Source organism: Dermacentor variabilis, chromosome 1, assembly GCF_050947875.1.
Source record: "Dermacentor variabilis isolate Ectoservices chromosome 1, ASM5094787v1, whole genome shotgun sequence".
In the NCBI taxonomy this organism is placed as follows: domain Eukaryota; kingdom Metazoa; phylum Arthropoda; class Arachnida; order Ixodida; family Ixodidae; genus Dermacentor; species Dermacentor variabilis.
The window spans coordinates 237,711,520-237,738,314 of NC_134568.1; the positions used below are offsets into that span (position 1 = coordinate 237,711,520).

Below are 26,795 nucleotides of genomic sequence, written 5' to 3' on the forward strand. Positions count from 1 at the left end.
TTCAACCTCCTTTCATTTCTCTTGCCGTTATGCCATCGCCTGTAAACATGGCGGCGAGCGCAGCTAGACTCGATCTTGTTCCAAATCGAAACCTCCTTGATGCGAAATTTGAGAGCTATCGGCTGACACTCGAGCCACTGCCTATCATAAGACAAGCATTTCAAGGAGGTAAGATGGCATGACCGGAGTTCTTGCCAAAGTTTTCAGTGTCCCGTGTCTCCACACTAGTTGTGTGTGCTTACTCTGCTCTCTCCGAACAGGCGTTCAGAAAGTTCACCTGGAAGATGATCAGTACGGCTACCTTCATGTTCAGATGGCTGGGTTCATTAACGCACTTGTCCAAGATCCATGGGATGCCAACACTCTGTTTTTTATGTCCGAAGCGCACCACGTCATGTGGGCACACTTCTCCCAAGTTAGTGCAACTGGCTCGTATCCTCCGAAATATGACCTGCTAAACTGTCTTGTTCCGTTAGTTATTCTCCTACGTATGCATGTGAACAGAACCGAAAACATGGTACAGCACCGTATAAGTCTGCACCTTTTGCGGCTGCCTTACAAGTAAGGCAAAGACCGCACCTCTGTTATATACAGTCTTGTTTCTTGCAAATGCATGTTTTCCTGCAAGTATGCTTGCTTGCTTGTATTCTTACTGTATTGTCGCAATCGTCTTGTTTGTTAGGTATAGCTTTTAATGCGAACAACCTGCGTATGTGCCGTTTGTTATATATGTCAATATATTTGCTTCGTTTGAATGCGCTGTACATATTGTCATATAATCGTAAAGCTCAGAATAGACGTTTCAGTCGATTGTTCCCTCAACTAGAACTTGCCGTTGCGAAATGGGAAGTCCTACTTAAGGGCCATGTATTCGTGAAAATTCTACGTATTTTTCACGTTATGATGAAAAAGGGAATTAACATACAGTATCGTGATATAATTATTTTGTTGTCCACGTTTACAGTGTCGCCAAGATACAAAAACTAACTGTATCCCTGCATCTATAAATTGGTTATTTTTATTCTTTCGAAACTTGCGCAAAAGTACCTTAGTTTTATGTGCAAGAACAAAACCCATCACATTAGCAAATAAAAGTCATCCTGATATTGTATGTTTAATTTTACCGCTAACAGTTATAGATGGTCGAAAAACAATATTGGCCCTCATGCTGGCTTCTTATACACATCTGGATCAACAGTCATCATTTGATTGACAATTGTAGATGGCACCGTCAGGATTCTCCATCATGGGTTGTCAGATATCTTAAACTTCATGGCTTTGTATATTCTGACAATCGGTAGGTTTTCTAGCAGACTGTTCTCAGTGGACAGTCTGCTAGGTCATTTAATGTGACATGTGTGTGTGACACCCGCTGTGGTTCCTCAGTGGCTATGGTGTTGGGCTGCTGAGCACAAGGGCGCGGGATCGAATCCCGGCGACGGTGGCTGCATATTGAGGGGGGCAAAATGCAAAAACACACATGTACTTAGATTTAGGTGCACATTAAAGAACCCCAGGTGGCCAAATTTCCGGAGTCCTCCGCTACGGTGTGCCTCATAATCAGAAAGTGGTTTTGGCACGTAAAACCCCATAATTTTTTTTTTTAACCTATGTGTGAACCAGCTCTGGGACTGAAGATTGTTTTACCATGAAACCAATTAAACAATGGTGTGTTATCATTGACAAATCACAGAAAATCTGCCAATTGGCACCATGTTTAATGCATTGTAAATTCTTGCATGCAGGGGCCATATTCTGTATAGATCACTTTTAAATATATCACTTTCAGCAAAGGGTGATTGGCTAATCCAGCAGGCACAATGCCCATTGATAGTAGCCTCTGTTGCTACTCCAATAAGGAGTTGCACCAAAGTTACTTAATCCAAAAGTGAAAGTATTCTACTGCATGGGACAACAGCAGATTCAAAATCCAGTCGATGAAGACCTTGGGGGCCAGTGCAATAGGGTACTGGCTTGAAAGTGATCCTTGTATATTAGTCATGCCGGGAGTGTGTTGGAAGTAATGAAGAAGGTGTTCTGAGCACAAGCAGCAACCAGAGGCACTGGCTCGCTCAGTTGCTGCCAGATGAATCAGTTAGACGTCTGGGTCTGATGCCTCTCCTTCCGGTACATTTCATTTCACTTAAAGCTCTCTGGTTCATTCTTGGGTTTTGGCGCCAAATAAAATGTAGCGAAAGGATGGGGATCAGACCCGGACATCTGTCTGATTCGCCATCTGCCAGCAACCAAGCGAGCCGGCGCCCGTGGCCACTGCTCGTGCTTGGTGCACCTTCTTTATTTCCAAAGAAGTATCCCTGAAAGTGATCAGCTAAGAATATATCACTCCAGATGTGACCTTCAAAGATAAAGTGAATTGTGTACTTCTTATATGAGAAGAAATGGTAGGCCCTATTGTTAATGTTTAGTGATTGATTGTAAGAACGACACTGTTATATCACTGGCCATCTGCAAGTTTGGTAGGTTGGGTAACTGTGCCTTGATTCGTTTTTTTTTTTTAGGAGAGTCACCTTCTAGAACCAAAAGTTGTTTGGAAGATTCCCGAGCCAAGTGGTACTTGTCGGGCTTGTACCTTGGACTTTCCTCATGCTGAGTGGTGCCTCATTTCCGATGGTCAGGGTACCATGTATGTTCTCAACTCTCCTAGCCGGCCACAAGGAGAACCTTGGCAGGTGAGACATCGCTATATTATTTTTCTTTATTTTTTCTAACAGCATCATAATGCTTTTTCATTGAATGTTTTTATAGATTTTATATGATGCTTTACTTGAATAGAGTTTGTGCACTTTCCCCTTGCACTGTGTTTTTGAGACCTGAAGAGACAGTGCTTGTTCTGTAAGTTAGTTCCATGTCTTGGAAGTTAGTTTTATGCAAAATAGAAGAGTTAGTTTTTTCTGACTGCATATATGAAATTTCCAGTCTTCCTCTGAAATGTCCCAGTTTACAAAAACTCTGCATTTATGTAAGACTTTGCCAGTATGTAGGAGCTATGCTGCATTTCATACATAGCAGGCAATGTTATGAAGGCTTGAGAGACTTCTCTTACTGCTCACATTTGCAACCAAGAAATAATGTGTCACATATGAAAATATATATATATAAATATGCATCATGTAATTTGATGTAAGATCAAGTCTCATACATTTATGTTGCAAGATATGATGTATTTATTGTATGGAATGTGTCTGGACCTAGTTACCACCAAGTGAGCAGGGTGACACATTTCTGCAACCAGCAGCCACAGCTCTTGCACTTGTGATGGAAACATATTACATCGCATACTGGAAGCAGAAAAGTGCATAAATAATAGATACTTTCATGTGACCTCACGTCCGCAAGCAGTAGTTGTAATATATGAAGTAGTAGTTATTCCATAGAAAAAGTCGCAGATCACAAACAATGGCACTGCGAAATGCGCAGAGTGAGACTTCTATGACTGCATTACTCATGTAGCTTCTGCAGTGCTACCTTGCTAATGTGAGGCAAATAAGTTTTTTTCATTATCAGACACTTCCTGACGTACACTCATGAAGCTGTACAAACTTTTTTGTTGAACAAGTCATTCAAAGGGACACTAAAGCAAAATATTAAGTCAACGGGGACTATTAAAATACCATTCCAAAAACCTTGCAGTGCTTGTTTCGTACCAAGAAATGACTTAAAAGAAAATCTCGTCTGAAGGTTCCACATACCTCTGGCGCAGTTCAAATCGCTCGTGACATTGCATATGCCATCACAGCCTTTACTGCCGTCAGTGAGTAAAACAGTGCCTGACAGTCAGTGCTATGGTTTCTTGCACGTAATGCAAAAGCACTTCCAAAATCTGAGCCAAGACAAAGCCGACAGTATGAAAGAGGAAGGGAAAGCGCACCCCATATCGTAAGCATGATTTTCGACACTCATTGCGATAGACCTTCTTCTCTACTACTTGCAGTTTGTGTGAGTTTCATGAGCAATTAAAACCAGTGCAGCACTACACGATAATAAAACTACTGAAATGTAAAAGTGTGGGCGACGCAGAGTCGAGCAAAAACGAAACTTTTTGACCACCCACGTGTTTGTCAAGGGTAACATCAAAAAGTTACGTTTCCTAAAGAATTGCATAGAAGTAGACTAGTAGCATTTTGTTTCATCTTGCAATCCAGTGATCTATTTATTATAAGTGGTTCAGTACTAGTGACATAATTATAATGAGGAGTCGCTACGTCATCGGGCTAGTACTTGAATGTCCTGGTGGAGCCTCAAATCGTGTCCTGCATTTACCTCAATTTCTCTATTACTAAAATTCTGTTCTCGATAATATTGATACCTGAGACGTTCTCAAAGATTACTCTATCACTTTATTTTGATGGAACATCTGCCTTTAGTGTCCCTTTAAATTACAGTAGTGCCTAACCAGTGATTAACGCAATTTTCCATGCTTCTGGCAGCTATGTTACACACACCGCTTGGAGTGGAGTCAGCCTGGCACCATACTCCTGACAAGTGCTCACAGCAACTTTCCCAGCAGCCAGCAGATGGAGTGCCTTCTGGCATACGTTAGCCGGCCACAAGACGTTCATGGTAGCGTCAGCATTCCCGAAAGCACTGTGCACTTTGTATGCGTCCTTGAATGGCTGACATTTACTTGCCGTGAGTACATTTTGCCTTCTTTATTTAAAAAGTGCTTTATTTAATGTTCATTCAACTCTCATAACCTAAATGTTACCTATTGTGACAGTTTTCTGCTGCTAACATTGAAATTGTATGCGCTAGACACCTCAACCCTGGGTTCTGTTGTATTGAGTGCCCATATTTAAAAACCACTGTGCTCATGCTGCCATTTTGTATAATCTAAATCAGTGTGACTCCACACTCATGCAGGTCACAGTTTCTTTTGCTTCGGTAGTACTTGCTGTTGGGCTAGTTGGTGCATGTCGAATAATAATGAATTTAGCACTACAATCGCAATCATAGAGAGGGGAAGACAGAAAGACAGGACAAGCGCAGGAAAGCTCTCGTCCTGTCTTTATGTCCTTCACTCTCTCTTACCACATATTTAGTGATGTTTGTTTGTTTGCTTGTTTGTTTTAGTGTTTTTGTTTGTTGAAATGGTAGATTACCTCGTGTGGAGTGGTTTCTGTAATTTTCTCAGAAAGCTTTGTGTCTTCCAAGAGCGTGCAACGTAGGAAGCACTCTTATTAGAGAGTGTGTATCTATGGACATCTTCCCTTGTGCACTGCTTAGATGACCAAAGGATCAGATTGACCGTAGAGCTAAAGAAGTCCAGACCTAATCCTCGGTGAATGGGCTGCTAACAGAATTTGTGTGATAAGGTCCATGTTTGATTGAGGATCTACTAATGCAGAGGTGATTGCGTGTGGTTCCTACACTAAAGGCAGTTTTATTTTTGCATGCTTTTCCACCACATCTGCTTTAATCATACAAGACAGAAGTTCAAAGGAAAATAAGAATTTGAAATGATGAGGAGTAGTCGAAAAAGAAATGTCGCTCTAAGCCAGCATTTCAACAAGGTGACTTGTCTGCGTCAAGGTAGCAACTGCTTTCCTTAGCAGAGTTTTTATGTGCGCATAGCTCGCTCTCCCCCACCTTCATACCTGCTGCAGTGCCTTAGCAACTATGGTGTTGCGCTGCTAAGCATGAGGTCGTTGGATAAAATTTTGCCTGCGGTGGCCATATTTAGACTGGGGTGAAATGCAAAAATTCCCGTGTCTTGTGCATTGGGGTCATGTTAAAGATCCCCTGGTGGTCAACATTAATCTGGAGTCTCCCACTACGGTGTGCATTATAACCAAATCATGGTTTTGGCATGTAAAACTCCAGAATTCACCCCACCCTCAAGAGGAGAAGGGGAATAGGCCAGAGCGGGGTGTGGCGTAGCTAACGTTAAAAAAAAAGAAGAAAAAAGAGTGGGGGGGAGGGGGGGTTATACAAAGCAGAAATCACATGGGAAGGAACTTAGGGAAGTTTGGAGTTATGCGAGTAAAGGCGAACAATTAGAGTGCTGGTTTTGGTTCTACCAAGGAGTGGAGATAAGAACAGGAGCCAGGAAAGAACCTATGGATGTAGGTAGGTGCAGCAAATCCAGTGTGTCTGGTTTTCTAAGAAAGCAGGAGCTATTCAACTAATCCCTATGCAATTCAAAAGGGGTGGGGAAAGGGAGGTGAGTGGGGAAGAATACCCGGCAGCAACCAGTGTTCGGTCAGAGTCCTTCAATAGCTTCAATAGGAAAAGTTATTAGGTGACTCTGATACGGTTAAGAATACAAATGAAAACTGCATACTCGTAGCATGCATACTCATACATCTGGAAAAAAAGAAGAGGTAATTAAGGGCTACTGGGTATATCTGTGTGATTAGTACCCTCAAACCTCATTATAATGAATTTTAAGAGGGAGGCAAGATTACTTCATTGTATCTGTTACTTCATTATATTCATTATTGCCATTTATTGCAATATATGTCCATTGAGGTGCACAATTGTAAACATGCAAATGAGAAGATGGCTTTGGAGTGCACCAAACCACTACACAGCCACGCATACAATGAAATTTGAATAAAACAACGAAACAATCTTCGGCTTGTGCAACACGCTACTTATCACCTGATACGACAGACTTTGAAGCGACAGTCGGGGAGATCTCGGAGGCCACGCCCAGCTGCACCTGCCTGCATGGCATGCCGCGCAGTAAAATTGAATGCACTAATCTTTCATACTGCCGCACATCTTTCACACTACTGCGCTTATCGTGCAGCCAGGTACGCGCAAGAGAGAGAGTTCAGTGGAGAAGTGCGATAGTGAGCTGCTGCTTGTGTGCAGCTACGTGCAGCTGTGAGAAAAACCAGTGTTGGTCGATGGCTTGTTCGATGCAGGAGTTTTTAACTGCCACAACAAACGAGTGCCAAATCCCATGGAAAGCAATGTACTCAACGCGCAACGGTTGGGTATTCTTTTGGTTCAAAGACAAATATACTAGTTTGTTATATCCATTGGTAGTACAATTTTACTTAATTAAAACGAGGTTTTATATACATGAATCTCCATGGAGATTCCAAAGGGAATTTCATTTCCTTCATTATATTCCGTTTCATTATAACGAGGTTCAAGTGTATAGCGAAGGGGTTAAAGAGCTCCATTTGAAATATTTGTACCTGTTGGTTGGAGTGTATGAAACTTGTGAATGAGATATGACTGTCTATATTTCTATGTCTCTATCCCTGGGAAACAGGAAGTTTGACTGTCAAACATTTGTTCTCTCAGAGGTGTTACCTCCACTCCTTGGTATAATGCAAAACCAGTGCCGCCATTGATAGCTTTTACTCTCATAACTCCAAACTTCCCTTTGTTCTTCTCCCTGGCATTTAAGGTTTGTCTACTGCCCTCCACCTCTCTCTCTCTCTCTCTCTCTCTCTCTCTCTCTCTCTCTCTCTCTCTCTCTCTCTCTCTCTCTCTCTCTCTCTCTCTCTCTCTCTCTCTATCTATCTATCTATCTATCTATCTATCTATCTATCTATCTATCTCTCTATCTATCTATCTATCTATCTATCTCTCTCTCTCTTCTCCTCCTCTATGAAAGTGGGGCAGATTGAGCTACACTTACCTAAAAGCACTGCTAAGAAAAACTGTTGATGCCTTGACGAAGACAGGTTTCCTTGTCAAAACATTGGCAACATTCCTTCCTAGACTACCGCTTATCATTTTAATTTATTCATGCACTGCTCATCCTGTGATGGTCCGCATCTAAGAATTAGGGATGGGTGAATATTAGAAATTTCTAAATAAGAGCCGAATAGTCTCTTGTGTTTTCATTTGTATTTGATTAGAAAATTCACTATTCAAAATTGTTTAATAGTATTCATTTCGGTTCAAATATTAAAAATAACAAGATGGAGTTCTGTAAAAGTACTGAAAGTTGGATGAGTTGGTAGCTATTCATTATGAAACTGCAGCGTGCACAACAACAGACACACAAGGCAAAGGTAACACAAGGCAAAGGTAACACACAGGCACTGTGTGTTACCTGTGCCTTGTGTCTCTGTTGTTGTGCACGCTGCAGTTTCATAATGAGCATGGAGTTTACGAGGAGAAGGCTTGATGTCTGTGAATGGTGACTGTTCCGAACAGTTCTGCTAGTGAAGAACCACGGTTGTCGCACAGAGGCACCAGTTCTTGAAGGAACGCGGTACAGATAACTTCTGCTCAATAATTTTAGTCATGTAATAAGGATGCCTAGTATTCGTCTTGATTTAGGCAAAGCAATTTATTGTTTAGCCACTCTCACCATGTTAGCATTCCTATAAAACATTGTGCAATACTGTAGCGTTACACTTGGCGCATTCAATGAACACAACATTCTGCGTGCATCTGGTGGTGGGCTCTTCCTGTTTCTACATTATCGTCAGTCTCGTGGTACTCTCAATATGATCACTTTTTGTTGGGAGGAAAGGGGAGAGGTGTTTTTTTTTATTGTTGTTGTTCTTTCTGTTATTTACAAATTCCTCATTTAATCATACGTCAATTTATTAACTGCATTATACGTATCAGATAGTTGTAGATAAGTCTCTTTTTTTAATTATTTGTACTCCATAGAACTTTTATATTTTTGTGTTTAGAAGTAAGGATATATTCAATATGCATAAACCATTTATCTAGAATATTCATATTTGATTTGGGAATTTCATTGTTCGAACGCCCCTACTAAATATGTGATATCTTGAATGAGTACATTGTAGTAAATTCAGCAAGAGCTAACAAAAAAAAAACTGATGTCCTGTATTAGTAGTGGGAGCATTTCTTCATGTAATAACCTGCGATTAGCTGATTTTCTGAATCATGTTGCTATTTCTGTACCAGACCTTGTCTCTAAAACTGTTTTGTACATTTTGCTGAACTTGCTGTGCAAAGTACCTAGCCCTGATATTTCGTAATCATTTACTTTTGTGCAGTAACTTATGTGGTAACAATGATCAGATATTGAATAATGTTAGCTCTCCTACTGAAGCAGTTATGTTTTCTAGCATCCGCATTAGTAAGTTTTACTGGCTGCATCCATGTTAGAAGGTGAGCTGTTTAATGGTGCCTGCAAAATCTGCAAACTGCCACAACAGTAAGTCCTCTCTGTTATTTCAGTATCGAATTGCGAAGGTGGCTCATGGAGTCTCAGGCGGCACCGACGACTTGTGGGTGCTTCTATTCCCTTGTATGTGGCATTTGATACCCATGGAAACTCGTTGTGCATGGCTTCAGAAAAGGACTTCAGTTTTGTCTTTGATTCATGCAAAGCTGAAGTGGGCCATGAGGTGGAAGAGACTAAAGGTGGCAAATGTAAGTAGATTGAGAATACTATATGCAAAAAACTAGACTTAGTAAGTCATTGCTTAATGTGCTGTACATGCTGGAAAAGTGAAATGCAAACAAGTTATATTAACCAGAGCCCACTATTTTGTGTTCTAATGTGAGCACCTGGTATGCAAATCACACTAGTTCAGCATGACAGACCGTCATTGTACATGAGTGTCCTTTATTGTAAGAAACACACAAGCGTGAAGCCTGTCCCCCTCGGGGACCACTGCTGGGGCTGGCAACTGGCAGCTGAAAGAGTCTCGTCTGTTACTTGCACCATCTACTAATGGCAAGAACTGGGCATACTTATAAGAAACTGAGCAGCTTGATATGCATCCTCAGTTCATGGTCATGGCCAGTATGTCCCAAACAGCTCATACTGAGTGTGCCTGCTCCTTCCAGCAGTTTCTAGTGGCAGCAGCAGTGGATAAGCGTTTTCTAGTGGCCAGTTTCCAGTGCCAGCAGTAGCTGCTGCAGGATGCCAGCTTTTCTTTTAAAGGACCCTTGTTTACGTCAATGTTTTATTATACGCCAAGGTAACATCTAACAAACATGTTCTTAATCAATGCCAGCTTAATAGCCATACAAGCCAACAAATGGTGTAACACATATCATCATTTCCAGGGCATTTTAGGCAGCATATGTGCTACGTTATTTACATGTGAAAAATTGTTCACATGTAAATAGGTGTACAATTGTTCTGTCAAGTGGATGAATTCCAGAGTCTAGAAGAAGTTCCTGTGCTCTCCAAAAGATGGCTTGTAAAAAAGTAATTTACAAATATTTCGTCCGAAAAATTGTGAAAGAGAAGCTACAAAAGTTCCCCTACAAGGCTCAGATAGCTCATGGGCTCACAGAACATGTGAAAGAGGCCAGGGTCAGAAGATGCAAGGACCTGCTCAAATGCTTTGGCAACACGGCACACCATTGCAGTATTGTTTTCACTGACGAGGCAGTGTTCACTATAGAGTGATTTTTAAACCACCGAAACGATAGGGTGTTGACAGGAAGCCTCAAAGAAGCCAACATCAGTAGAAGGATTTCTCCCCCTCAGTTAGTAATGGTGTTTGTGGCAAACATTTCTGATGGAAAAATTCCGCTGGTTTTCCTGGATCAGTGAGTGAAAGTGAACAGTGCAAACTATCTGGAAGAGGTCCTGAAGAAGGAGGTCCTTCATTGGGCCAAATTACGCTTCAAAAACCATCAGTGGACGTATCAGCATTATTATGCTCGAGCTCGCAAGGCGAAAGGGGTGCAATAGTGGTGCTCGAAGAACTTCCCCGATTCCAATTCCACTTCAGAATGGCCCCAAACAGCCCGGGTCGAAAACCTCTTGACTATTCAGTGAGGTCTGTGTTTAAAAGCACAGCCTACTCTACTCCTGACATTAATTTGGCTTTTCTTCATCGGGCATTAGAAAAAGCATGTAGTGAATTAGACAGAGACTGCATCCATGCCACCCTCAATGCACTTCTGGAGCGACTGAAAGCTTGCATTCACGCAAAATGTGAACTATTTAAAAGTAGATTTGGATTTATGGATGTAGATTACATAGCACAGTAAGTTAACATAGAAGTGATTTTGTTACAGTGCATCGCAACCATATTTATGGGTTTTTGTTCGAGTGTGAAAACTTTTGCTGCACCCTGTATAGTTGTTCGTCATTTAAAAAATGTACTTTCATGAGGTCCTTCTGTACTGTGTGTAGTCTGTCAAAATTTTCCTCTCTCTGTATTTCTGTCTCAGAAACAAATTTGTTTCTGCTTTCTAGCACAAGAGCCACCACTTTACTCCTTTATTCAGACTGCAGAAGAGATCACAGTTGTTTTCCGGCTGCATGAGGCAGCTACCAAGAAAGACATTGAGGTTAGCCTTCAAGTTAAAGGCATTGAAATCCTTATTGAGGGCAAGACAGTTTTGAAAGGAGATTTTCCTCATGCAGTAGTCAAAGATGGAAGCACGTGGATTATACTGGACCAAAAGTAAGTCCTTGCTAATTTTTTTTACTTGCTAGTATGTAAGACTACCCTGGTTTAACGCTATACGATCTTGTAGATCTACATGGAATGCTGTACGTATTTTCTGAAAATATTTATTAACCAAGCAAGAAATCTTATCACCTCAGGTGATAAGATTTGACAATAGGTGACATCACTATCAGGTAGTTGCTTGTCATGCAACACATTACGCAGAGTTTTCAAACAAAGTTTTGTCCAGCTTTACATTTTCATAAGGGGTCTGAACATTCGATGCATATCTCAAACATGGTCTTCTATGGTGTGAAAGGCTATGTTTTCCTACATTACTCTAAAACAAGGTTAGTGCTTTCAGAATATAGTGTAAACATTGTGTATATTACACTCTATACAAGTAAGAAATTGAAGCTGTAAATCGTGATATTTACATTAGAAGACCTCTCACCAAGCTTGGTCATTGCAAACAAGCTGTATGTTTAGATAATTTAGTGACGATCATAGCTGTAAAATAATACAGCAGTATGTACACTGTGAAACGAACTGAAGATTCAAGCAAAAGCCCCCATCTTCATTTTATCAGAGCAGCCAGTCTCTTAGCTAGAAAAAAATGACATCAGTAGTCCCACCTGCAGTACAGAGAATGCAAGACTCCCACCAGAAATTTGCACTGTAGAGCAAGAAAGGAATACAGAAAGAATGCCCCTTCTAAAAAATTCTTGCAGTAGGAACTTTCCCTAGATGGTTTTTCACAACTTCTAGTGTATAACAAAATTTCTGAAGAGGCCTGGTGTAAGGCTTTTAAGTAGTAAAGAATGTAGTGACTTCGTACTGAAAGTATACCAACTTGCCTCTCAACTTCCCAAACTGTGATATTTCAGTTTTGTCATTCTGAAGGTTACTTAGTTATTTGTGTTTTTACTTATGCTAGTACCTAAATTTTACAAAACTTATTTCTCTCCTCGCACTGGCATTTGCTGAGAGAAATATCAAGCATTTGTTTGCCTTCATTCACCTTGTTAAAGGGGCCCTGAACCACTTTTTATCGAAGTGGAGAAAGACATTTGAAGTGAAGATAGGCTATTTCAGAACCACTTTGCCGCAAAAAGTACTTCAATATGTTCAGCAGAAGCAGAGTTATCGGCAATCAAACACGGCCTCAGCTGTGCTCCCCTTCCTCCTCTGATGCCTTGCACTGCGAAGGCTACGGCAGAGACGTCACCGTGGCGTGCAGTTCAAATTTCCAATTTGGTGCCTGTGCCACGCTAAATGTAAGCCAAATGCGGCGGTCTTCAGAGAGCCGCAGTGCACTTAGCCACTGGACTCGTGGCGGCACCTCGTGGCGGCCACGCTGTAGCCGAGCGCAGCGACCAATAGCAGCCGCATATTGGAGTGTGCTTTATGACGAAATAAAGCACACAGAAAAGAGCGAGGATCATGAGGTTTTTGAAACGAGAGCGTTTGAGAGAAAGGTGACTTCGCACTCCACTTGCGAGCTCCACAGACCGCGTAGAACAGCAGAACTTGGCTGAGATGTTCACAACAGTGTATACTACCCGCGGACTATGATATTTCACCAAGCCTGAGGGGTGATTCAGGGCCCCTTTAAGACCTTGTTAAGGTGCTACTCAGTGTGCATAACCTGCATACTGAGTAGCACCTTACCATCATGTTCAGTGAAATGCACTCTTTTTTTCCCTTTTAATGCTGTTTCAGATGAATGGAAAATGGCTGCTAAAAAATGTTCTAATGATGTCTCCTTTAATATTCCTGCATTATCAGAAGTTCTGTGGCATTCATTATTTAAAGCTTGTAACCTAATTTTTCAGCTTCATGATTGTGTTTAGAGGAAAGGTGAGCACAATAAGTAGGAGCATCAAGATAATCTTGATCTAACACAGTGGTGTAACAGCTGTGCCGGTGGCACCAAATTTGCACCAAGAGCAGTCCTTTCTGCCATCCTGCTGCAAAGTGGCATGGCATTTTAGTGGAAAATTGAACCGAGCTTGCACCGAGCTTGCACCAAATGAAACATAAGAACAAATGCTTCCTTCCGTCAATGCTGCCTCAGTAGTAAAATAAACCAAAACCTAAAGCACGCCACTGTCATCATCATCATCCTCATTATCCTGGAAATCAACGGGGTGGCCTTAGCCATAGATATAACCAATGCCGTCAGTTCTAGATTCATTATTTTCATGCTTTTGTTGCACTTCTCTCCGGCAAATGTACCAGTGTGCTGCAGTTCAATATTCTTCATACCAGCATGGCACAGAACTCACTCAAGAAGGATGTCAAATCAAAAACGAGTCTCAGACAATGTTCGGCCGCACAATGTTTAGTAGAGTTGTTGGCAGTGCCACTTTTAAGACATATTGTAATGTATGTGTTCAGTCGCTGATATACATTAGAACCTCGTTCATACGTTCCCACTACATACATTTTCCCGGCGCCAATGTTTGTAATCGAGAACACAAGAAATGACCCAATAGAGTTACGCTTATTTTTTACTGGTTCATACTTTCCCGGAACACACAATTTTTCGGCACCAACGTTCAGTACGCCGCCAAACTGCAATTGTATGATACGTTTTCTGGCCGCTAGATCCCGTGTAAACAATAAAATTAGCGAAATGCACACAGTCGAGAACGGTATATAGCTGCAAGCCATGGCAGCTTCACTGCAATACACGCCCGCCCATCTCACGTGAAAATGCCAGCACGCACTTAGTTTCTCATTTCGGTACCAGCAAATATTCTCCGGGGTCATCACACGCGGCATTCACAGCTATCACCGCCAATTCTATTGTGATAAGCATATTCGCCCATCTGTTTCAGAGCACGTGGTGCTGTCGTAAGCGTAGCGCATGCTTTTAATGTACGATATCCGAAATGCCACGCCATTCCCTGCTGCAGACTGCAATTGTATACGTTTTCCGTCCGCTAGATCCCATGTGAACAAGAAAAGACGTGGGGCGTGCACAATAGAGAACAGTATGCAGTGAACTCTCACTTGAGTGAACTCCAAGGCACCCAAGGAAATAGTTCACTTAACTGAAAGTTCACTAGAATATGGAACAGCATAGGGCACAGCAGGCATCAAGTCAAAAGTGCGAAATGCTATTTATGGAGTTATGTACATCAATATATATGCAGTATATAACAGTTACATTGCTGCTGATCTCATCCTGAAAAAAAAAAAATTCATTTTCATGTGTACTGGTGCTCTTAAAGCGCAAGAAGTAACAAAGCTGTGCAGAGGCGTTTGTTTTTGTGCACTTCCTCTGGCACAGCTTGTTGCTGAGACACGAAGCCTCCCAACTTTCAAAGGCATCCTACGGCCGCCTTGGCTAGAATTACAGGATTTAAATCTGCCTCTGCCATTGCATTTTTCTCATCGCACTCTCCTTCTTCAGGACGAACACTGGAAACAATTTCCAGATATGATAATTCCGCGCAGGTAACCCAGCTCAGGTCACACTGCACATAGTCGCCGCTGGAGGGGCGATTTGGGAGTGGCAGGCATTGACTACGCCAGCGCTGCATAGTGCAAAACTTGGTTTAACTGAAAGATTTTTGCATTGAATGCATAGGAAAACTGCCGGGGATTCTCTAAAAGTTTGGTATTCTGAAATATTCATTTAACTGACGTTCGTACAACTGAAAGTTTACTGTATAGCCGCCCGTCTCACATGAGAGCGATGGTGTGCACAGTTTCTTATTTCGGCACCAGCAAAGCTCCGCCTGGGTCGTCGCACGCTGCATTCATAGCTATTGCCGCCAAACACATTGCGATAAGCATCTTCACCTATTTATTTTACAGCACATGGTGCGTGTGGCATAGTGCCATTGGTAGCGTACTGCACGCTTTTAGTAGTCGATAATCCAAAAGTGCCACCATTCCCTGCTGCAGGTGGCGCGATGTGGGCATCAGTTTTGCTTCGGCAGCATCCGCCGTTGGCCACAAGCTCGAATTCATTTTGGTTTCCCATCTCCCTCTTAAAACACCACTAATTGACATGAAGAGAAAAAAATGGCGCTGGGCAGGACATGTAATGCGTAGAGTAGATAACCATTGGACCGTTAGGGTGACAGAATGGGTACCAAGAGAAGGGAAGCGCAGTAGAGGACGGCAGAAGACTAGGTGGTGGTACAAAATTAGGAAATTTGCGGGTGCTGGTTGGAGTCGGTTGGCGCGGGACAGGGGTAATTGGAGATCGCGGGGAGAGGCCTTCGTCCTGCAGTGGACATAAAATAGGCTGATGATGATGATGATGAATAGGAAAACAACAAAATGCATTGCGTCTCGTGCCGCAACGATCCGCACGACGCTTCGCATTATGTAGATGTCAACAGTAGTTGAGCCTGTCAAATTCTTTTAGTTACTTTGGGTCGTACGTTTTGATGGTTAGTACATTTTTTCTCACATTTTTTTCCGAAACATATACACGAGCTTCTACTGTGCTTTTCTTTTGTGCCGGCACCTTCCTTGCATTCCGGCTAGATCGCAAGAGCAGATTCCGTAGTTGCAATTTAATCAGCTTTCATATGCTTCATGGCACACTTATGCAGGAGAGATTGTACACATTAGATGAGACCTGTGAACATCTTCACTGTAACTTCAGTTTGGTCACGCGTGTCCTAGGGCATGACATTGTTGATATGCTCTAGTCTCGTGAACTTTTTTTTTCTAGCTCGCTTGAAGCACACCCAATGCGCAATCCCTATTGCAAGTACTGCTGCAATATACACAGAGGCAAAGCCGTTCTATTAAAGATTAATCAATCTAGTTTCAGTATTTCTAACCCAAATGCCTCATTGATATACAAAAAGCAGGCTCCGCTATATTTATTGACTACTTTAGTTAAAATGGAGACCATACCTGGTATGTAGATGTGTGTTCGACACTGTTCCAGAAGTTCTTGTTGCTGCATCAAATCAGATTTTTGTCTGTGCTAGGGCCTGTGCCAAAAAATGATATGGTTGTTCCACCACGGCTAACATTATTGCCATTGTGTTTAGACAGTCCTATGTGGCAGTTATGCTGTGTCAGGTATACAAATAGCGCATTACTGTAAGTGATGTGCTGGCATGGAAATTTTATGGGTGCTCTTGGTTGAGCTGGAGAAAGTGAGTTATTTATTTTTCACATTTTCACCTCTAGGCTTGAAATTCATCTTGTGAAAGCCAAGCATGGAGAAGTTTGGCGTGAAGTGGTTGTAGGTGATGCAAGGGGTGAAGAGGTCTTTGATCCTGCTTTTGTGGAAGAAATTCATGCTCGTCTTGCGCACCTTACTTCAGACACAGAGGCAAGTGTTTCATCTCAGAATTAATAGGCATATCCAGGAGGTAAATTTTGTTTGCAGATGTCTGTATATTGGTGAACCACGAATGGTGCATTTAAAGTACTAATTTCATACTGCATTGGTAGAACTTGGCATGTACAAGCCTATCATGCTACCTCTAAATTTCAGTCATTGTTTGAAGAAAAGAAAACGAATCCATCTGAAATTCTTTGGAAGTTTATGCAGTATACATGTAGAGGTTACATGTAGGGGTTTGGTAATACAAATCGAATACCAGAAAACTTTTCCCAGAATTTAATGCTTACTAATTTTAGGCAAGAAAATACGGTGCTGCACATCCTCGGCAGTCTTAGAATGTAGCAAGTTACCAGTAACATAGCTACATAAAAATCAAGATATACAGTATGGTCTACTCTTATTAAAGGGAATACTAAAATAGTATGCCAGCACTGATTACAGCTCAGTTCTAGTATATGAAAGTCTAAAATATCTTTTTTTTTATCTATAGAATTTCTGTTAAATAGAATCAAGGCCTTAGTTTCCTCTGAAACTATTGAATTAGTGACGTTCTGTTGTACAGAATACTAATGAGGTCCTCAGTTTAATACTGGGCCTGTGTCTTGCGACAATCTTTTATCTATCGCATAGAAAGTTTTGCTTTCCAGTTTTTCCTCAAAATTCAGAAGGGCCATACCAACTTTACTGCATGTGGGTTAGGCCAATCTGCCCGACAGACAAAAGGACCATGCATCACGTGACTCTAGTAGCCGGTGCCAACAGGAAAGAGTAGGCGCCATATGCGCCATTTTGTTGTCAGGTTCGGTGTGATTTGCCACCTGTCAAATATTCTGAAATCTGCACAGGGTCACGCCAAGTTCTCACGATGCCCCTTCTTCATTTATCTGCCGTCTGCATCAATGCATGCAACCAGGTCATGACACTTTCGTGCCCACCCTGTACCAAAGCTATTGTTGTGACATGTTGCTCGAAGCTACCAAAAAAAAAAAAAAAATGAAGAAGAAAGTAAAAAGAGAGTGAGAGAGAAAAGGTGATATGTGTATGCAAACGTTGTTGGTAATGAGAGACCGCCGTTCCATGTACCGCAAAAGATGGCAGCTGTGAACAACGTTGTTGTTGTCACATGCACTCGCTTTCATTTGCAAGGTGGTTTGTCAGCTTTCCTAGTGTCACACAGCTGCTGCGAAGAATAGATCTCCGTCGATTAAGCACCAGACCATAACTTTAGTCAACAGCGCCCAATGCAGAAGCGCTGACAGGGCCTAACGGCCAAGGCAGTGTGGCTGTGACGAAAATTTTTGGGAATGCAGCACAAGGAAGACAGGGACACAGAAAACACGGAACACTAGACGACTCTTCATCTAGTGTGTTCCATGTTTTCTTTGTCTCTGTCATCCTAGTCAGCTGCTAGTATGTTTATACGGGTGGCTCATCATGTGATAGGTCCCGAAGTCACACGTGCAGGTTAGATTGACGGCTGTTGAAGCTGCTACTACGCGGGTCTCTACACCGGATATATCAAATAGCAGATATTCGATTTGCGAATCGAATTATTCTGATGTTCACTATTCGATTCAATTTCGTGATATTCAATATTCACACACCCCTAGTTACATGTCTGATTCCTAGCCATGAAGGCAGCATTCTCATGGTAACAAAAGAAGAAGGTATTTATTTACCGAGATTTGGGTGCCCCCAACACTAACCTCAGGTGGTCAAAATTGATCAACGTCGTCTCTCACAGTCTCTGTGTTGATTTGGGATGTTAAATCCAATAAATAATTCTACAGTGTGAGGGCACAGAAAGTTGTGCACTACTATGACAAGTGGCTTACTGATGATGGAAACAAGTATGTGGAAAAGTATGTTAGAATTTCCTTATTTTTTCATCAGCGGGAAATTAGGTTCTGGATGGGCTCGACACATGTTGTCCTATTCAGTGATGTCAGTCTTGTGGTTATTGGTAGCATGTAATCTTTGTCGTATGGTACTACATATCCAATGAACCAACACTGACAAAAAAGTCAGATGATCTTCCATTTTCAGGCTTGCCGTCATAAAATCTTCATCAGTGCATTCACCAGTCCTTTGTATTTTCTAGTAGCAGCATCAATCTCTTGGATGTAGTGTCTCCGACATTCCTAGTCTCTTCGGAGATTAAAATAAACACATGACGGTTGTTATTACATTCTTTTTCTTCTCTAAAGCACAAGAAAATGAAACTGTCCAATATTCCACTGTGTAATGATGTATGAGTACATCTTTTTTGTTTTCTCCTTGCTGGTATGGTATGCAGCAGTTCAAGTTTGGTTACCTGCACTATTTCTTTTTTTAATTCATACTGTGTCCCATTTTTGCAGGCAGTAATTGAAACTGTGTACTCCTAGATTTCTTCCTGAAAGCAATTTCTAGAGGACATGGCCATCATATGGCAAAGTTGCACAAATAAAGCACTGATATCTTAATCACAATCTCAATCATCAGTGGGCTGCAGCTGCTTGTAGCACTAAAGATAAATTTTACCATGTTATGCTTCTGCTCCTTCACTACAACTACAGTAATTTCTTATGGCCAGAGTGGTTTGGTCATTGCTGCCAAACAGCATTATTAAATCTTTTAGGTTTGCATTAGAAGCTTTTCTTCATTATATATTCTTGACGAGACAGTACAACACATTATATGTCTTCTACATAGAAGAAAGTGATGGCTACTGTGAACCTATTTTAGAATCCTCCTTAGTCATTTGATAAGATAAATTTGAGCTCCTCTTTAAGCCAGATTTTCTAGGCATCCCTCCCCTTTACCCGCTGCGGTAGTGCAGTGGCTATGGTGTCGCACTGCTGAGCTTGAGGTTGCAAGCTTGGTTGCAGTGGCCGGATTTCGATGGAAGCAAAATCAGTTGTGTACTTAGATTTAGTTGCATGTTGAAAAACCCCCAGATGGTTGAAGTTAATCTGGAGTCCCACACTACAGCGTGCCTCGTAATCATAATGTTGTTTTGGCACGGAATACCCCAGAATACGTTTTTAAAGGGCCCCTCACCAGGTTTGGCCATTTTGAGCTGACAAGCGCAGAGCATACAATGCACAATAACGATCATGTCTGCAAAGTATTACATCGCTACGTGCTGCGGAAAGATCTGAAGTTTCAAACCGAACGCCTTTTTCCCTTCTCCTCACGGCCACCGCACTCCAAGCCAGAGGATGACGCACATGTCCTAGTGCGCCTACGTACACGTGTTTTCACTGTGACGTCGCTCGTAGTGACACGTGACCTCGAGAATTATTCAAGCCGACATCTGTTATTTGTGTAATATCTTGCCAGAGTAGTTGAATTAAAGCTTAGAGAAATAAGAAAACACACAAACCGAATGTCTGCTTGTTTTTGTTTTACTTCGCACTTCAGCAAGAGAGATGAACTTCCATTTCGTATGCTTTTTCCCACGTTATGCAGTCGCGCGCGCAGACAATGAAACTATGTCATTTTCTACCGTGTTCCAGCGTGGCATCTTGCTCTGTGATCCGCTTGTGTCTGCCTCAGTATCTGTGTAGCACTGACTTATACCGCTAGTCTAGTGCCCTCGTGCATAGCGCGCGAAATTGTGCGCTGACGATCGCAACAGTTCGCACGCGACGCCATCAGTGGAAGTGCACCACGCTGCAAAAAAGCAAGGAGAAAAAAAAAATGAAGGCAGGGCCCGTGACGTGTGCATCACACGATCCTTGAGGTACGGTATGGGAAAATGCAAGGAAGGAATTTCGCTTACGGAGGCTAGACAGGGCAAGTGGACAGAGTGTCTCGCTTGGCAGTGGAGCTTGCCTCCTGAAATCATGAGTTTGCGGCACTGAAATATTTCTATCTCGGCTATTAAAGAGCCGATTTAAAAAAAATTTTCCACCAGAACGCTCTCTAGAGGACACGTAACAAGCTACAGCATATAACCAAAATTTGCCATGGGGCCTGGTGAGGGGCCCTTTAATCACTTGCCTTTGTTGTGGTTACTCTGAGAAGTACCCATTTGACAGCAACTTTCAAACAAAATATTTACCTAATCTTTTGCTGCCCGCACATGTAAAGCACTGATCTAATGTTACTTTACATTCTACATACTACTCTTCATCAAAGTCTTCATGTTAGTTAGGGATAAAAACTACGGGAACCAAAGAACTCGATTTTGTACTTGTAATGATCATATGAGGCCAAGGAACACATAGGCGAAATGAACTGGGTTTTAATTAGAATGTTGAAATAATAATGAAAAGGGAAAAGAAAGTGGCAGAAAAGAGAACTTGCTGCAGGCGGGAGGTGAACTCACAACCTCTGCATGATGCGTGCAATGCTGTACGAATTGGGCCACAGCAGTGGCTGCCCCCCCCCCCCCCATCCACTTTCTTGGGTGTTCGTGTATGTGTAGACATTAAGCGTAGTCCATGGCGTTTGCCACCCATAGTGCTGGGGCCATGGCCATGGCTGATGCTGACTTACACTCCCAGGGCTGAAGTGACATCTCTGCTGATCTCTATTATATCAAGGTCTCTTAAAAGGTGAATCATGCTTGGCTGTAAATTGTTTTGTTTCACCAAAATTGTACTTATTACCATGATTTCCATTTACACATTTTTAACACAACAGTATTAGTGGCGCTACCTCTACACAGAAAGTGGAACCTTCTAGAGGAACTTCTAAGACACAGAGAAAATGCCTCTTACACTTGTATTCTCAATATATTTCTTATAGGCTCTGGGATCAGATAAACCGAGTTTCAACTACCATGAACTGGATGAATGTGATGCCACGACGGAGTACTTTACATTCACAAGACTCTGCGGTGACTCCCACCGAGCGACACATCAGGTGTGTTGTAGCCTCAGCGTTATAAACTCTTATCTTTTCTTTAAATAATATTTTGCAGAACGAATCACTTATGCTGCATTAGAACCACAGTTTTACCTTTCTCTGTCGTGAACTTGAGAGACTTCTCACTGTTAGAATATTGCATGTATTCTTCAGTTCAAAACTTCTGTCATAATCATGGCATGCTTTTATTTTCATCTATTTTCATTTTACCAGTGTTGAATAGCCACAAAAATGCACACACAGTGCTCATTTCCATCCATTTCATTTTCTGATAGCTTACCTTAGGAAGCATTACTGCATGTGCTCATTGAAAAGTGACAATGTTCTGCCTAATCTTGTTCTTTTTTTCCCTGGCACAAATCAGATCAATCTTAGTGGACACCAGTGGCTATTCAGTGTACGTTCTTCAGCCGACAATATGCCAGCCCTTTGTCTTCGACACGATGTCGATGGCCTTGTTTGGCAACCCCGCAATGTGATGGCGGATGGTGACACAGACTCATTTCGTGTGGAGCACGTGGCCACTTTCAACGCCTTTGGCTATGTGCAGGCATCAAAGCAGGACCGGAAGTTCGTGGTATGCAACACTTGCTTTTCATATTTCTCCACAAGATATCATCATTGTGAATGTAAAGCCTGCGGTATTTCTGTTGTTTCCTTCATGGCCAGCTATTACAGTAAAACCTCATTAAACCGTACCCGCTTAAACAGTAGTTTCGTTTTAAAAGTAGTAAAGTCAAATCCCCGACTCAGCAGCCATTGAACATAATGCTTTTTGTATCCGCATAAACCATACCAGCTTATTGCGTACGTATCGGTTAACACATAGTGTTTCCACTTTTCGTTGCGAAATTGCGGCGGTGCGTCAGCCCGGCAGAGCAATGAGCCTCAGAGATAGGAACTGCCTCCAAGCGCAAATCAACATCAGCATCATTTCGGCACCATACCAGAGTTGGAATATTGTGGCCCGTGTTGTGGTGTCATGCAAGCTAGGACAAAAACCGGGTGCTCAGCATAGAAGAAAAAATGGACATTGTTTGTGCTGTCTAACGTGGCACGAAGAAGTCTGTGCTGGCACGCGAGAGGGATCTACTGTTGACTATGGTATGTGGCATTTGGAATACAAAGGAGAAGCTGGTAGGCAATGCCGCTGCGACTGTGAAAATATGTCGACTAAGAGGTTCGACTGTTTGCCATCATTGCCTCTATTTTGCTTAAGGGTCGCCTAACGACAGTGATGAGGACGACATGGAAAGCGACAGCACAGGCGATTCAGGCCCAACAGTGGCAGATGCTGCATGTTACGTCAACCTCATGCAGGTGTTTGCCGAGAAGAGGGGGCTGATGGAAAAGCTGGCTCGTAGCTTGAGCGAGTTTGAGGCCACTGTCGTCACTGCTAGCCCACCGCGGCATCAAACGAAAATAACATAACGTTTGTCGCGCAAAGTGAATAAATACTGCATGTTTTCTGCCCTTTTATCACACTCTCGTAGTTCCATTTTTGACAGGTAAGTGAGCGATATCAGACTATTTCGGTTAAGCAGTACTACTGTTTAGTGCATACTTTTTCCGAGCTCCGGCCAACTACGGTTTAATGAGGTTTCACTATATATATATATATATTCCATTTCGTGCCCCACAACAAATATTTTCAGATCAAAAATCAGTGTCCGTCACAATACCTTTTGTTTGTTTTGTTGCTGAGGTGGACACCTTTCTAATTGTTCTTGACTCTATTTCTGATGGACCTGAGAACAACAAATTTCGTCATGTCCTTACAATCCATTGTTGTCAACCATTGTTGCCTCTGTGACCTCGCATCAGGGTAAAAAACCATCGCATCAGGGTAAAAAACAAACCAGGTGCCTGCTGCAATGAGCAAGCACAAATGCTCCCTGTATCATAGGAACTTACCGTTTTCACATTTGCAAAGCTACTGCTTTCCTGCGTAGCATGGTCATCACTATGGCTAATATTGATGCCAACCAATCTTCATAATATTTTCTTTTTTTTAAGTTGGAAACTAGGAACTAGGCACATATCTTGTATATTTCAGATTTCTTACTCTCAGTACTTATACTAATACTAGCAAATTATTACTTAGTGTTCCTTGAGGTGCTTCTTTGAAGTTTCTCATAAGAATTCTTAAATATTGTCTGCGAAATTAATACTGTTATACATCCATTCAAAACACTAGTGATAAGGCTATTATTTTATGTATTGTGATATATGTTGCGACTACTATGCCTTGAAATAAAATATTAAAACGAAAAAGCACCGAAAATTGGCACAATTCTAGCGCTAACAGAAGAGTTAAAGCGTAGAGTACATAGAGCAAACATTCACGACAAACTTTTTGCGTGGGAAAACGAGCGGCGGCACGATGCTGAATGATTGCTGGCTTACACTACATTGAGTGAAAAAGTAGCAGATGCCGCCTTGCGATCGCTGTGTTGCTGTCAGAGTGAACAGAAAGGGTAAAAGCACTTTGATATCAGTGCAGTGAACAAAGTAGCTGTTTATGGTATTATTTTTGTTTCATAATACCTAAATAACTCTACATTGGCTAATAATATTAATATTGTCCCTGTACATTTTATTGTGATCGTTCACTGCAAGCTGCCAGCCAGCAGGAAAGTGGGTTGAGATACTGTCACCCCTACAGTTCAGCTAGTGTTGCCACTTTCAGCAAGTATTTCGAATCTGAGTGATAAAATTTACAAAGTTTTCACTCTAAGTAAAGAAAGAAAAATCACAGGGGACACCACCACACATTCCACGTGGCAGACAGATACTGTACCATTGTACTAAAAACAAATGCAAGATGGTGGTTCTCTAGCAGAGAATTTATCATGTTGTTGGACACGTTAAATAACCTTGGCATAGAACTTGCCGAATTTCAGCTTGTTAAAGGGTCTTTTCTTTGTCATTTTAGGCGACTTATGCCCAAAACTAGCCTTTCTGACATATGCTAATTGGAACCTGCCTTTGCTGCTAAAAGTGGCTTTCTTTGCATAACTTTGGAGAATCGCTGTGTAAGCATTGACCTTCAAAGAGAAGTAAGGCATCATAAAACATATGAATGCCAGCTTCGAAACGCAGCTCATGATTTGTGAGAAAGAGACAGAAAGAGAGAGAGAGAGATAAATGAGATGCAAAAGGCAGGGAGGTTAACCGGAAGATAGATGTCCACTTTGCTACTCTGCACTGGGGAAGGGGTAAGGGGAGACAGAAAGATAAAGAAAAATGCACACACATAGGAAAGAAGGAGATTAAAGAAAACACGCATGCACGAACGCAAAGGAACTCAGGAGTGTCAGTCATTCAGACAGACATGATTTGTGATTGCCTGTTGCCTGAGTAGTGTTCCAGCTGTATATGTAACGTGCCCCTAATCTGTATCTTTGCACGCTCGAGAAAGTGGAATGCCTGATATCGCTTCACTTGACATTCTAGCTGCTGTAGCACACCACCCATTGCCACATTTTTTTCATCTTTATTTCACACATTGCATTCAAATATAGTTGCACCAATGCAAGATGATGCCACACCTGTTCAAGAACACAATAGTAGGCAGCATACAATGCGCATATTTAGATGGTAAACAAATTTTTGTTGAGCAGTACATGTTGCCTTGGGCAAATTGTCTACCATTACAAGCAGACGAACCAGATCCCAAGGGAGCAAATGTACGCGCGGATTGGCTCATGTTCATCGCAGCTCGATGAGTGCTTCTGGCAGCACCGTTCGCCAGATTAAAATATCTGCCCAAGTCAAATCAGATCAGTGGCCAGCATCAACTTTTTTGATGCCGGGCTTCCATTTGCCATTTGATGCTGAAAGCTCTCTACAGGCTTAACATTGTGTGGTGTAACCTTCTGCCATGTCATCTATCTCAGGGGTTATAGTATAAGCACAGTGGTATCAGTCTTGCCACTAGATCTTACCACCACCTCATCAGTGATGAAATTCCCTTGCACTTTGCTTTTGTCAGAGGCACTGCTTAGTCTTGACATTTAAAGAAGTCTACCTACTGGCCACTGGGTATGTTGTTGCAAAGATTAAAGGGAAAAGGTAAGTAAATTGGTGTGAAGAGGTGGAAAAGTTGAAGTAAAGTGCAGGTAGCTTTTTGAGCAAAATGGCGAGCTACCAGCTGCATGTGTAGTGATCCTGCCTTGGTGATCTTTCTTTAAGCTTCCTGAGAAAATTTATTGCAGTGAAAGCAAGAGCAGGAACAGAACAGACGTAGTAAATTACTGTTTATGTGAATTTAAGCTTGTTACCAAAATTGTAATAGGTGGTACAGCTTGCTTTCAAGTTCAAGTCACGAGATTTATGTAAAGAATCAATTGCTGTGCATTTGTGTCAGATTACACTAGGAATCTACATCAGCTACTTACTGCTGTATTTCAGGAAATACAGCTGAGCTTCATTAATTCAATCTTCTTTCTTTTACCTTTTCCTCATCTAATGACACTCAACATAAGCCACTAAACATTATAAATGGGTTGGTGCTGCATAATATGTATGACCAAATGGCTGGCAGTCACATATTGAGATTTTGCTGAGTGCTTAAAGTGGCATGCAAATTCATTTTTATTGACACAAGATTATGTGCATATTGCTTCAGTATTACAAAGGTGATTTAGTTTGTGTATGCCCCTAATCGGTTATCCATGAGATGACCTTGTATATATCACAACTTGTTCTGTTTCCATTCTTTTTCTGGCTAACTATCAGACAGCGTCTCCTGACTTCAGCTTTGTGGCCCTGTGCAACGCTGTGCGTCACGTGTACCTGTACCGGCAGCCTGAAACACTTGGAAGCAGTCAAGAGCTGCGAAACCGCAAGACAGGACGAGAGGTATCCAGTATAGCTAAGCAACACGTCATCAGCCTGGAGCAGTGTGATAACATTCTGGGCATGGTGGCTAATCGACGCTGCATCTTTATACTGAGCCCAGGGGCCTTGTATGCTGTCAAGGTGCCTTCTTAGTCATTGTCATTCTTTGTCATGCTTCATTGTTCACTGAAAAAATACAATCATATGACATTGCTCTTTTTTTGTGGAATTCTGTGCCTCTTCTTGGAGCTACACACCTTCCATGGTGGCTCAGTGGCTATAGTGTCCTGCTGCTTGAGCAAGGTGACGGGTTCAATTCCTGGCCTTACTGGCTGCATTCTGATGAAAGCAGAATGCAAAAACCAAGCACTGGGTGTGTAAGGCTGCATGATTGTTTTGTATACTTTTGCAGTGTCGCGAGTTGCCCACGTGTTATGTAT

The 26,795-nt window shown here is 42.0% G+C and overlaps 1 protein-coding gene across 1 annotated transcript; it reads left to right on the top strand.

The window, feature by feature from the left end:
- On the top strand, positions 1-26,584 carry LOC142560093 (nudC domain-containing protein 1). Its single transcript, XM_075671907.1, has 10 exons — positions 1-168; positions 261-415; positions 2,520-2,690; positions 4,449-4,650; positions 9,148-9,342; positions 11,132-11,342; positions 16,497-16,641; positions 21,394-21,510; positions 21,878-22,090; positions 26,254-26,584. The coding sequence occupies exons 1-10, from the start codon at positions 30-32 to the stop codon at positions 26,506-26,508; spliced, it is 1,803 nt and encodes a 600-aa protein (XP_075528022.1). The 5' UTR covers positions 1-29; the 3' UTR covers positions 26,509-26,584.
- Positions 26,585-26,795: the final 211 nt, after the last annotated feature.

Excerpts from the sequence above, each read along its gene's own strand:
- LOC142560093 (XM_075671907.1), top strand. The coding sequence starts at position 30 with ATGCCATCGCCTGTAAACATGGCGGCGAGCGCAGCTAGACTCGATCTT. Across the intron at positions 416-2,519 it reads TGTGGGCACACTTCTCCCAA|GAGAGTCACCTTCTAGAACC; the intron begins GTTAGTGCAACT and ends TTTTTTTTTTAG. Across the intron at positions 4,651-9,147 it reads ATGGCTGACATTTACTTGCC|TATCGAATTGCGAAGGTGGC; the intron begins GTGAGTACATTT and ends CTGTTATTTCAG.